Below are 13,536 nucleotides of genomic sequence, written 5' to 3' on the forward strand. Positions count from 1 at the left end.
CCACAACAAAATTAGACCTGGTCAGTGCCTGGAGTGTGAAAAGCAGGGGTGGGGCAGGCAGCAGAATTTCTTGAACACACAGAATACCAAGATAAATGAACGCCTGGTGCTACATGAGTGCGGAGCGCTAATGTGAGGTAAGAGGGACTGGGAAAAATCTCCTGCTTCTGCACTGCTTGAGGAGCCATGGGCGAGCTAGTTAATTTCTCCAGGCCTCAGTTTCCTCCTTGTAAGTATGGTTTTGGGGTAGTCTTCCATTCCCAATTATATAATAAAATAGCTACCTAAAAAATCAGGGAAGAAGAGAGATGAGGAAGACAGGAACAAGAGAAAGCACAGCTAAGCCCAATTCTCTTGTGCTCAGTAGGGTGCAGGGGATGGGGAGGTAGAAGTAGGAAGCAGTATAATTAACCTCACATAACTGATTTCTGAGGGTCACTGCAGTAAGATCAGTGAAGGGCGTTATTAAGGTCTTGCCCAGCATGCAGACAGTCTTCCAGGGAGTTCCATAACACCACTCTGTGAGATGGGGTGATATTACTGATGGGTGGGGCATAGAGGACAAAGAGAAGGCAAGCAAGGTCAGTTTGGAGGAGAAACAAGGATGGAGTTTCCAATTTCCTACCATGGAACGGCCACAGGTTATCTAGATTTACCAATGGAATCTAGTAATAGTTGGCTTTGGGATTTTTTTTAAAAAAAAGCAGCATGAAAAGTCAAAATATGTATTTTTAAAGAAGCATGAAAGCTCATAGGAGACATTTTTGATTGATTGTTCAGTTCATGAGATCATCTGGCATGAAATAAAATGTTTCCTTTTCTGTGCAGCAATTGCATAAGCCAAATACGGCAAAGCGACCTACACGACAATTTTCGGCCTATGGATCTGAATTTTTATAAGCCTCACCACACACCCCTTGCAGAGGGTTCTTGTTTTTGGTGGATTTGTTTCACCTCCTTTGTGAAAGCCTTAGAGAGAAGGCAGCAAGCAGGAAAAATCAGCTATTTATAGGTTTTTTTGACGAAAAGTGTCTGCTCAGCGTGCCATGGAATACTTCCAAGAGGTGGGAGAACAGGAAACTATCTAAAATCAACTGGAAGGCTGGAGGAGTGTTATGGGGGAAAGATTTTACATGGGAATCATTTTCAGAAAGCTCAGGTTTCATTTGCAAACAAATGACAGTTACTTTCACTGACACCCCCTGAGTTATGGAAAAGCCAGCTAAACTTGTACTAGTTAAGGAGAGAAAAAGAAAAAAAAAGACATTAATTCTCCAAAGATTAAACGTAGTTGGGATTTGTAAAGGGACTTGAAAGGCTCACCTCTCTCTGTACCTATTTAGTGCTGGCAGGTGGCCTATGTGTAGCTAGCTTGGGAATGGAGGCGATTCATATGGGACTTTGGGCCTGAGCAAAAAAGAGAGGTGGACAAGGGCCTGTGGTCATCTGCTAGCGGTGGCGGAAGAATGCCCACCCATCAAAGTCGTGTGCTGGAAATACTCCTCAGAACACCTGTCATTAAGGGAGGCAAATGGATAGAGTCCCCTTGTAGACAAGTTCCATAGCTGTTGATTACACTTGTCCTGTTGACTTACCAAAGCTGCTTGGAATAAGGCAGTCTTGGCAGACTTAAGGTATGAAAGCAAAAGGAGGTCTTCGTGAACAAACTAAAGCTTCAGGAAGCCAGAAGGATTGTGTTCTGTGGGCAAATATAAGCCATGGGAAAACCTGACCCACTGATGCTGAGCTGGCAAAAGATCTACCCTTTGTGATCTTTTCATCTGTGGACAAAAGCATCGTGTGTTCAGTTGGAACATGGGCAAAGGAGCCTTGAACCTACATGGGGATGAAGACTGACTGGCATCTGATGCTGGGAGAGAGCTTTCCTTTACCAGGGAATCAGATGTGCTCGACATAATCCTGGTTTAATGAAAGTTGGGTCAAGCAAAATATAAAAAGTGTTATGGCACATGAAACACATGAAGAAGCAGTGAAGCATTTTGATGTCTGAAGATTTGTAAACCCAAAACATTTCACACTGTTTTTCGTTTATTGCCCAAATCAGAAATGAATTTTTTTCTAGGACACAAGCAAACAAAAGAGTCATCTCATCATGCCCATTTTACAGGTACAGAAATGGAAGTACTAAGTGAAGGGAGGCCAAAATCATGTTGGAAGTCAGCAGCGATAGTAAAGCTAATGGGGCACCTGAAGCCCTCATTTTCATCTGTTAGACTCTACTGCCCCCTTCAGTAAATACAATGATAAATGTAATCTGATAGTTCCCTAGACTTGGGTTACAGTGTGGCTCTTAGATTGGTCTCTGTGTTGGAATCACCCCAGAACGACAGATTCAGAATCTTTTGGGTTGTCAGAAATCCTCATTTTTTAGCCACTTTCAAGGTGATTGTTGTGCACATAAAGTTAAGGAATCATTGTCCTAAATATTCCAGGACAGAGCAAGTGGCTATGTATATATATGATTTTACACTTATGGTCCCAGCTATGTTAGCAATTTTTATCCCAGAAAAGTAAGGTGAGAGGTGTGGGGAGCTGGCTACCAAGATAGTGTAAGATCCTGAGAAAGTACATGGTCTTCAGAGACCAGTCCCAGAACTCCGAGTGTAGTGCTTAAAGATGACATATCCAAACATGGGGCATTTCTGCTCCATTTGTCCTCCTTTGGTACATGGTTTATTCATAATGAGACCACTGAGATGCAGGAAGGACTGACAGGGATAACAGGAGAAATATACCTATTTCTATTTTTCAGAAGTTAAAAATTTACTACCTTGCCCCATTAGTAACCACAGAATTATAAATTGCAGGTAATCATTTAGTTAACAACTGTTTTCATCTCTTGTGAATCTTTTAAGCCATAAACATGCTTCAAATCTAAATTTGAGATCAGTCTTTCCTCCCTTTGCCTCCTTGTGCCTTGACCCCACTGCCTTAAAAAGATGTGGTAAGGATGGGTAAACTAGTCTTTGAAAAGAGCCTTAAAGGTTTGCACAGATGTGTGAGACATAATGTGAAAAAGAACAGGGCTGTAGCTGGACAGTGGGTATGCTGGTTTCAGCCTGCTACCGACAAGATGACTGATCTTGTATCAGCCAAGGTGTCTCCCTAGGGTTTATTTTTGTCATTTTTAGAAAGAGGGTGTTGGACGAAATAATCTCAAAGAATTCTTCCATAAGGTGATTATTAGATGAGAAATAGGTAGGCAGGGAATTGCTATATCCACCTTGCAAGGAGAAATTTGTAAATGAGATGGTATACCAGATGGCCTTCCAATGAGGAGGTTCTAAAATGCTAACACTATCATTTTTCTAAAAACAAAAAAAACCAAAACCTGCTTGATTCTTTACACAGATTTTAGGCACTAGGAGAGTAAAATCAGGGAGCAGTTAGACAATTCTGCAAGCCAATATTAAACAGTGGGAGAAAAAAAAAAAAGCAAGCAGAGCAGAAGTCATTTCCTTTCATTGTTGTTGGATGTCTCTTTGTATGAAAGGGATTTCTCCTCACACCAGGGAAGTAGGACACCGCTAACTGGTTTATACTAATGGTCTGAGATGAAATTCAATAAAATCAGTGTAAAGGCAAAGTAATGAGTTTTCTAGTGAGATTTTTGAAAAATGTGATTCCCCACTTTATAGTCATTCTTCTTCCATGGACATTGTGAAATTGTGTGTTTACAATGGATCCTATGTCATGAATCAGAGATCAAAGAAAGCATACATATAAATGCAAATTTTGAAGTATGGGTGCAGGGATGTCTATGCAGGTATAATGTGTATAGATAGATCTGTACACATGCATACTACATATGGTAACACTGGACTCCACGTAATTCTGCTTCACAGACAGTTCTGTGATGTCACAAGACTGAATTTGTAGGAAATTTCCTAATTCTGTGAGAACAGTGAGTAGAAACTTCAACTGATAGAGAATAGTGACTTCAAGTGCATGAAAGAAAAAATCTACTTGTCTAGACATCTTATTTTGCAAATGTAATTAGAAGTTTCTTTATCTTAGAAATGGAAACAAAGTAGGGTATACTGCTTAACTTGAGCAAATAAAAAAACAACTGTTTTTAAAGGTAGTTTTATATATTCTTATACTTAAAAGACCAAAGAATCAGAATTTCCTTGGTCATACAAATGTTCTCGAAGAAAGAAGAGTTAAAAAATACCAGAAATAAAAAACTGGTCAAAAGCAACACAAGGAGCAAGATGACATGCTTCTCTTTAAACTATATTCCCTCTTTTACCTTTGTTAATTGTATAATAGCAATTAATTCATTCTTTATATCTTTACCTTTTAGCTAGAGAGAGGACTGGGTTCAAGGAGAATAAATCATTCATTGAAAAAAATTAAAGCACACCTCCCACCCCCACTGTGGTTTCAGTCTAAGAATTTATAAAAACATTTAAATATGCATTTACAAAAATAAACTAAAAAAAATTTCCCCGTGCCATAACGGTGTTCCAAATGGCAGTTACTAGGGACAGAACCTAATGATAGGGGATGAGCAAGATGATCATGAGAATCAGATAAATGAGCCCTGGATGGGAAGTTACACACACATATTATTTTTATCCAATGGGAGAAGTTATGGGTTCAAAGTTTCAAATGAGTAATACAAATCAGTGAGGTCACATAACTCTTTGTGGATATCATTGTTATCTTGGTTTTACCTGAAAAGGCCAATTTTAATTTTTCTCTACCAAGCTGGCAAATGACAGAAAAAAATCTGACCAAGGGGTATTATGGTTTGAACCACGTGAAGTTCTGGTTTCAACTGTTTAGACCTAAAAAGATGGAATTTCTCCATGATTCAACAGCATACTAGGAAGCACAATAACCTACTAAGAGAGGTTGTTGCCTTTGGACCTAAAACAAAATAGTGAAAACCTAATCTAATCACCAAATCAAAGCCAACTTGGTAATACTGCATATATTTTTTAGTAGCCCCTATAAATTCTCGAACAAAAGACCAGTGTGCTCTACCATTCACAGATCACTGTTTATGTAAAGTTGTGCAAAGCTATGATCTCAAGTGGACAAGAGATTATGGATGAATATTTCTCCAGAGAATGTGAAGGATTACCTGGAGCTTTTGCCTTTAATTTGCAACCAAGCAACCTATTTTCTAAAGAGGATAGAGAAAGAGGAAATAAAGGCCACTGGCCATGAAGAGATCCAAGGCTAATTTTTTCTCTTCTGTGCTAACCAGCGCTATACCTTCCATTAGTAGATTGGACTCTATCTGATCAGAAAACATGTGTTACGGAACCTTTGATGGTGGCTAAGTACTTTAGAATAATGAAATTGCAGACCAAGAATCATAAAGTTTCTTTAACAAATTTTAAGAAGGATTTCCTATTTCTTTTTCGAGCTTCCTTTGGCTACCACTGACTCTTTCTGGACCCCTGCTTTCTGACAATGTTTTGCCAATTGTCTCCCCCACATCTCCACTATTATTTGGATATGGGCAATAGTGAGAATTAGAATGAGAGAGAATTACCAGGATTCTGCTAGCTGCGCATTTGATTCTACATTCAAAGTTAGGATCAGGCAGAAGTAACCTTTTTTTCTATCAACAAAGAGGATATATTTACTAAGATCAGTGAAAAAACAGGGAGAAGATTGTGTAAGCCAAGAAGGAAATACATTCAAGAATCCTGACACTCCTTAATGTATTATTAAAGCAATTAAAATTAAAAATAAAGAAAATTATTAATTAATGTGGTTGACGGTTTTTTTTAAAAAAGGCAGCAAGCAAGCATTGCAATAACCAAGTAACCTAAGTCACTAGCAGAATTGCTCAGCACTGTCACACATTTCACATAAATAGTTTTAATTGATTTGATATAATTTAAATTGTTCTAAAACAAGAGGAAAGAAAACCTCAGCCAGGGAAGGAAAAACTCCCACTAGGCAAAGATTGAAATAATCTTGAACAAAATTTTGAAAAATAGTTGTACTTGCACTGGAAAAAAAAAATCCTGGGTTCATGCATGTTATGAATGATTCTTCAGTGATCTTTTGTGGAGTCTAATTTAACCAAGAGACAAAAAACAAAAAACAAAAACAAACAAAAACAAACAAACAAAAAAACCCAACAAAAAACCCCAAGAAGGAAGGAAGGAAAAGGAAGAAAAAGGAAAAAAAAAACACCCAGCCTTCCAGAAATTTTAATTTTGCAGAGGAACAGTAAGCATTCAGGAAGCATTTAGGATCCTTGCCATGGAAAACAACTGATCACATTTCAATCAGTAGCCACACAATATCCTCTAACAGCACCTAGCATCTTAGATCAAATGTGTCCATGAAAGATTTTCTGTAGCCTCTCTGGAGACACCGATTGGTAGGTATCCAGTGTCTCAACCTGTTTACTTACCATCTGTATATACATTAGTTTATTAGCTCTTTCAGTCTTACCAGCTATTATTTAGAGAAGACATAAAATAACAAAAACTATCCCCTCCCCCCAAAAGAAAACCCCACTCAAACCAACAACACACTATCACCAAATACAAAGTAATAAAAGGGTTGTACCCAAACCTGGTCAGTCCTTCCATTTCTTGAAACTTGCACACAAACTGAAGAAACCCACTCAGCCTTAAAAAGGTCGATCATTTCGCTCTCCTAAAATTTCATCTCTGAGAGTGGCTTTCTTTCTCCGTCTCTGTCTTGCACTCTCTCTCTCTCTCTCCCTGTGTGTCTCTACTTCTACCGGAGAGAGCGTTTTGTTTCCCTTTTCCTGTTTCTGCTGCTGGATGAATGCAAAATACATGATTGAAGGGATTTTTTTTTTTTTTTCAGGTTAACAGTTGGAAATCTAAAATCTTGCTCCTCTGAATGGCTTTAGATGCTAGTCACTCAACACAGAACGTTCACATAAAGAGGCATATACAGAACCAAGAATCCTGCTCATTTAGAGCAAAACAAAACAACAACAAAAACTCCTTTTACTCCTCCCAGCCCATTCCTATTTTATTTACTTAACTATTAGCACTTACCCGGAGATGTGCCATAAATGCTCTATTCCAAATGTATAAAAGCCAACCACATCTCAACTGAGAATTAAACAGTTTTAATGTCTTCAAATCCATGTCCCTGCTCCAAACCCTGTACCAGTCCCTGGCAGGGGTACAAGATTCTAAACAGCCGACATCTGATTCTTGACATTTAAAAATAACAATATTGGGGGAAAAAAGGGAGTCTTTTTTTTTTTTTTATTAACTACAAACAGCTTGTGAGTGAGCACAGATCACAGTTGACTGTATTAACTGGATCTTGCCATAATTTCAAGCTACAGTATTTTATTTCTAAATCAATGTCAATCAGAGGCCAAATACCTACAGACTCATTTTCTGTATAACCGTGGTAATGGCTAAAGTTAAAGTAATTCCAAGTGGTAATTCTCCAAAGAGAGAATCAGAACTTTGCTCGTATTTAGATTCTACTATTGGTGACTATTAATTTAACCTTTGTGCAGTCTCGAATCAAACCAGGGACAGATCAGTCCTTCGGTTGCTTGTCTAAGATGGGTCACATTTCCTGTACCTGCGTGCCTAACTGCACATACAGAGATGAGGTCAAGGGAGTGCAAACATTTGCTACAGAATAAAGCAGGGAATAAAATGAAAGTAAAAAGCATTTATTTCCATTCCTGGAGCACATTTTAGACTCAGACGGATCTCGGAGCAAGTCTTAGCTCTTTTACTTACTATTTATGACTTCCTGAGTAAGTGATTTCATTGTTCGTGCCTTAGTTTAGTCACCTGCAAAGCTGGAGTAAACATAATACTTTACAAAGTTATTTCAGGTACGAAATGAGATACTGTGTGGTTTCTGGCACATAACAAGTATTTGATACATGCCACTTCCTCCCTCTGTTTTATATTTGGAACCGGTCGGGGTTGGACATGGTAGAGCGAAAACCCCAGGCTTTGAAGGCAGGTGAGTCTGTTCTGACCCTCCATGTTGCCGCGTACGAACTGTGTGTCCTTAGGCAAGCTACTTAACCTCATTTACTAAATTTCAGTTTCTTCAACTGTAAAATACTTCACAGAGTTTTACAGAGCAAATTAGATAACACTGGAAAAACATGTACTTTTGGTAGACATGTATCACATGAGAGTTTCCAGGCCTTGCAACTCTTGAAAATTGCTCTAATTAGTACTCCTCATATGTAACTAAGGAGGTTAAAAATGTGAACTCAGATCGCAGGTCCTCTAGGCCAAATGCCTCATCTTATAGCAGAGGAAGGAGACCCAGAGAGCTGAGATGATGGTCACTGGCTAATCAGTGACCGCTCACCCGTTAATGGCAAGCAGGGACTAGAACGTAGACCCTCTCCTTTGAAGTTCAGTGCTTTATCCACTAAACTTTGTGAGGTTGAAGTCAAACATTTGTAAATCCAGTTTTACTATTAGTTGGTAATTAAGGTAATAGAACTGGAAAACATTTTTTTCTTCATTTCCCCAAATTTGCTTCTAAGAATGAGCTTATAAATGAAATCATTGCATGGGAGTGGGCAGGGGCTGGCTACACCTGTCTTCCTGAGAGGAGCTTCGGTAGGATGGTGGAGTCCCTCTTTTTTCTAAAGAAAGAAGAGAGCTGGACAGAATGTCCAGTTTTAGGAGTTTCCTGTTCTCCTCCCTCCCCCTGTGAACGTGCAACTCCTTCTTCCCCTTCTTCCAAGGAGCCCTTTAACTAACTCTGCATGCTGGGTGGGAAGAACACACTGTTGTACATTTAGTTTGTCTGCTAGACCCACTACCTGCTCACACTGAAATACAGAAATTTTTTTCCAGTCTGAAAGCCTCACACAGAATAGGAGCTCAATAAATGTCAATATTTATTAAAGAAGGTGTGCCTTTGAGCTCAGTTTATATTTAAAGGGTTTAACTAGCTTGGCCCAGTGTTAATTATTGCCCAATGTATGATAGAAAATATTAATTTCTTTCAATCTTTCAATAACTTCAGAATTAAAAGCAAAGGTCCTTTGGGTAGTGAGTCAGATTAGCTGTTACTCTGGGGACGAAGGGAAGGAAATGGGATTGGGGAAGGTATATAAGTGATCCATTGTAATTAATGTTTTATTTCTCCAGCTGGGTTACATATAACTGGGTTTGTTTTATTATTATTTTTCTTTATACCTCTCTGTAAGCCTCAAATATTTCATTAAAAAACTGGCTTAAAAGAAGGTAAATACCTTGAAAACAGAATTCCCAAATCTTTTGAATATGAGATCTAATAATGCTACGATACTAAATCTCATACTTAAATCTTCAAGCTTTCATTCTCATTTTACTGAAAAGCTTTTAATAATAATATGTTTGCTCTACAGATTTTTTTCCCTCCTGTTCACTATTTTCATGCCCTTGATTCCAGGGCTGTGCTGGGATGTACTGGAAAGAGCTATTTTGCATCAAATAGATATAAGTCTAATTCTCAGTTCTTCAACTTATTGGCCATGTGGCTTTAAAATCACTTGATAGTTCTCATCTCAGTTTCCTTTCTTGTAAAATCAGAGGATTATTATATCAAGCTCTCAGGATTATCTTAAAAATTAAATGGAATAACAAATGTGAAAACATTTGCTATAGCATCTGATACATTGTAGATTTTCAATCAATATCAGTTTCCTTATCCTTCCACTTTTCTCCACTACTTGAGCCTTTTACTGCAAAAAGGCATAAAAAAGAAAGAAAAAGGAATTTGAGGCAAGAAGAACGTAGGCAATCATGCAAGCATATAAAAGGCATTTTGTCACTAACAAAGGCTGTTCCTGGATCCTTGTAGAGTTTTCTTCCTTAATCTGGTATTTCTTATCTAATTTCATCACTACTTATTAAAGTCCAGGTTTTTTTTTAATTTGTTGTGTTTTTTTGTTTGTTTGTTTGTTTTCCCACCCATTACAGAACTTTCATAGATAAACTATCCTGTTCTAGGGCTCCTATCTCATTACCCATCCTTTCTTCAGGACAGATGTTCTAATCAAAATACTTTATTCTAGGTGGTGGGTAAGATTGATATGCCTAAACAATTTCTAAAGCTTCAGTTGTAACCCTTGTTATAGTCATTTCTATAAATTAAGTGACTTGGATTCTCTCCTCCCTCTATACTAACAATATAACAGAATAACCCACTAAGCCTTTACTTTTCTTCGAGGCTAGTTTTTTATATGCTAAGTGAGGAGGTTGGAATAGATGTACTCTTTAGCTCTAAAATTCCATTAATAATTCTTGATGGCTTAACTCCTCTAGCAACCTTATAGTAAATGAGGCAATACCACTCTGAGTGGGAAAAACTGACCATTGGAATTGTGTGCTCTTTGTGAAAACTATCCGCATGTTGGTGGCTTCTTCTGAATACTGGGATGTCTTTGCCCGGTGACTGCCTGCCTGGCATATTCTCAGGGCTTGGCAGAGGCATTCTCAAGGGAGCCAGATTTGTCAGGAGCAATTCAGAGAGCAAAAAGTTGAATTTCTCAGTGGAAGACTTTTTCCTTGCATTTCTTCTTAGGATGAGAGTGCGAAATGATTATGGCATGCCTTTATAGTCCAATAAAAACTTTTTTTTTTTTTTTAAAGATGGGTGTACAGGAGAGAAGAGAGAAAAAAAGACACCGTGAAAAGGAAAAATATGAGGGTCCTTTTTAGGGAGGGTTATTATCTTGGGAAAAATGACAATTACCAGATAGAGGAATTGGCCCCGGCGGGAGGCGGGGGTGAGGTGGGGTGGGGAGGGGGAAAAGAAAAAGACTTTGCTCCTGATGTTTTCTAGGTTCAGTGAATGGAAGGGCATTAGTGAAACACATGAGGAGACTGAAAGAGGAGGAGCGGCTTGCCTTGGGTCTATACGTGTGTGGGATTTACACACTGACACTAATTGCATTTTATTTCGTGGCTGCTTCCCCCTGCTTTTCCTCCTCCGTTTTCCTGGGTCTCTGCAGCTGTGCTTGTCAGGTCCCCCAACTGGCTTGATCTCACCTCCTCAGGGCCCAGGGCATTGTTCCAATTCCCTGTGCTCTGGGGGGTGGGGGTGGGGGTTTGGGTGGGAGTGTGGTTAGTGTTGGAGGTGGTGATAACAATTACAGTGGTGAGAAGATAGATCAAGTTTCCCAAACAAATAGCTTAAGGCAGAATTTTACCATAAAGGAAAAAAAAACCACTCTGGATAGATCTAATGAAACTCCTTCCAAAATTCAAAAGATCATTGTTGACTTTTGTAAAAAAGAAAAAAAGGTGGATTTATTTTAAAATTCTGTGTAGACTCCCCTTTTCTCACCTCCCTATCCCATGTTCCCTCAGACGAAAGAGGAACACTAAACATTAATAACTCCTTGCCTTCATGTAGGCATGCTTTTCAAAGCACTTTTATATCTAGTGTCTCAAGATAACTGGATGGAGTTGGGTAGCCGGTTTGTTTCCTGATAGGAGCAATTGGCCAGAGAAACGCTAAATAATTTGCTCAGGTTCATGCAGACAATTCACAGCAGAGCCAAGACTAGGGCCCAGGAGAAAACACCACACAATTAGCAGGTACAATTTCTAAGCATCCATCACTTGACATAAATGGTACCTGAAGGTACTGGCAGGAACGTTCTTGTTGACATGACTCTGACTTCACCATGGCCTGGTCCATGTTAACCGAGGCTTTCTGGTAAACCTCCCTGGCACGGCTGACTGTCAGAGTGGAGGACCACGCGCTCTTCTTCAGGAGCGGCGCGTCCAGGTTGACAGGCAGGTTGGCACAGGTGGAGCACTTGACGTCGTTGTTACTCCGGGAGGCCTTGACCGCCTGCTCGCTGATGGTGTTGTAGGCCTCCATGAAGTACTGCGAGGCCGAGCGGTCGGGGCACCTGCCCATGGTCATCACGCCCGAGGGCGCGTGGTAGATGCACATGTCGCCGTCCAGGTTGTCATCGGAGCTCCACCAGCCGGGGGAGGTGTTGGGGCGGGCCTTGGGGTCCGCGCGCCGCTCCTTGCTCTTACTGCGCTTGCCGTACCGCACCGTCTGCGTCTCGTCGGGGCTGGCTTTGCCCCCGTTCACGCTGCCCTTGGACGGCCCCTCCAGGGAGTGCGACTTGGTGAAGAGCTTCTGGACCGAGTGGACCAGGTGGCGGATGCGGCCGGGGCTGTCGCTGCGGTGCTCCACGGCGGTGCGCTTGTACTGCAGCGTGTGGTAGCCATCGCGGTTGAGCGGCAGCTGCCTCTCAAACTGGTCCAGGAGGTTGGCGGGAATGCGGTTGGCCTTGGTGGCCAGGGTGCGGGGCACCAGGGCGCACTCGTCTTTCAACTCCTGCTGTGACGTGTAGTGCCTGCGTGGGAAGGTGCTGCTGGCCAGCGGGTCGCTGAAGGGGCCCACGCACTCGGCCTGGAAGGAGTTCCGCTGGGTGTAGTAAGGGTGGTCCGCGGGGTGGTGCTCCACCGGGCTCAGCAGGTAGGGCTTGCGGTCCGAGGAGTGGTGCGACAGCGAGTCACAGGCCGAATCACAGGTGACGCCGTGGTGGTGGCTGCGGCTGCCCGATAACCCTTTCATTGCTGGTGGGCGGCAACCTCGGGGGTCATGGACACCCCGTGGTTAGGTTCCAGACCCGTCTTCTGCAAAGACCTGGAGGCAAGGAAGAAGAAGAGAGGGAAAATGGTTAATGCTTCTCTGGGTAGGTAGATGTTGCTCTTTTGAATGTCTGCTACTGTGTTCCCTTTCTGGCAGAAGAACTCAGCACGGTCCTTGAAAGCAGTTTTAATACATGATTGGAAAAGCTCTATCACCTCTGTAGGGTGGGAAAGCCCACTCCAGTCGGATACCCAGAGATGGGAGGGGTGAAAGCTAGTAAACCTGGAAAAGGAATGCTAAATTGTTTTAAGATTATTTGAAAGCAAACCCCCTCCCTCTAGGATTCCAATAACTGGATGGATCTTTCCCTTGCTTCTCTGCTTTTAGTCTTAACTGTCTGTTAAGCGTAAAGCATACAACCCCTTAGGGCTCAGTTTCTCTGGGAAGCCTTTGCTGATCCCTCTTGCAGGGAGAATTAGTTCCCCTCTGTGTTTCCATGGTATCTACTGCACACTCTCTCAGCTCCTGTGGAATTGTTTGTCTCAGGCATTCCTGGGCTGGTTTAGTTCATCTCTCGCAGGTAGGCTTACTTCTTAGTCACCTTTCTATCCTCCTACCTAGTCCCAGGCCAGTTAGGTAAACACATAGTAAGTACTCCATTAATGTAAATAAAATAAATGTGGATGGAAAAAATAACAGAAGCGACTGGCCCCTTATAACTTGAAGATATATCTTTTTATCTTCTGTCACATGCTTTCCCATTAGAATTCTGTAGTAACAATTACAGCTCGCAAATACCCACCCCCCAACACCACAGTAATTAGAGTTGAAAACAGTAATGGTGGCAAATAAATCAGAGCTATAGAGAAAATCTGCCCCTGTTTTCTGTCATTAGAGGGAAACAGAGTGTGGAGGCGAGAATGGGGGAAGGGGCAGAAGGAGAGAATCTTAAGCAGG

General features: G+C 41.0%; 1 protein-coding gene across 18 annotated transcripts in view; it reads right to left on the reverse strand.

The window, feature by feature from the left end:
* DLGAP1 (DLG associated protein 1) overlaps positions 1-12,637 on the reverse strand; it is a 305,491-nt gene extending 292,854 nt beyond the window's left edge. For 6 of the 18 annotated variants that reach the window (XM_081801569.1, XM_081801565.1, XM_081801562.1 and 3 more), the window contains exon 1: positions 7,029-7,134. In XM_081801569.1, coding sequence (XP_081657695.1) covers positions 7,029-7,121 — 93 coding nt within the window. In that variant the 5' untranslated portion in view covers positions 7,122-7,134. Of the gene's footprint in view, positions 1-6,564; positions 6,779-7,028; positions 7,135-11,601 lie in introns of those variants that run through there. The other 12 variants (XM_081801567.1, XM_081801564.1, XM_081801574.1 and 9 more) reach the window with 3 other exon arrangements.
* Positions 12,638-13,536: the final 899 nt, after the last annotated feature.

This window comes from Leptonychotes weddellii, chromosome 13 (assembly GCF_054177405.1).
Source record: "Leptonychotes weddellii isolate Sample4059 chromosome 13, ASM5417740v2, whole genome shotgun sequence".
Classification (NCBI taxonomy): domain Eukaryota; kingdom Metazoa; phylum Chordata; class Mammalia; order Carnivora; family Phocidae; genus Leptonychotes; species Leptonychotes weddellii.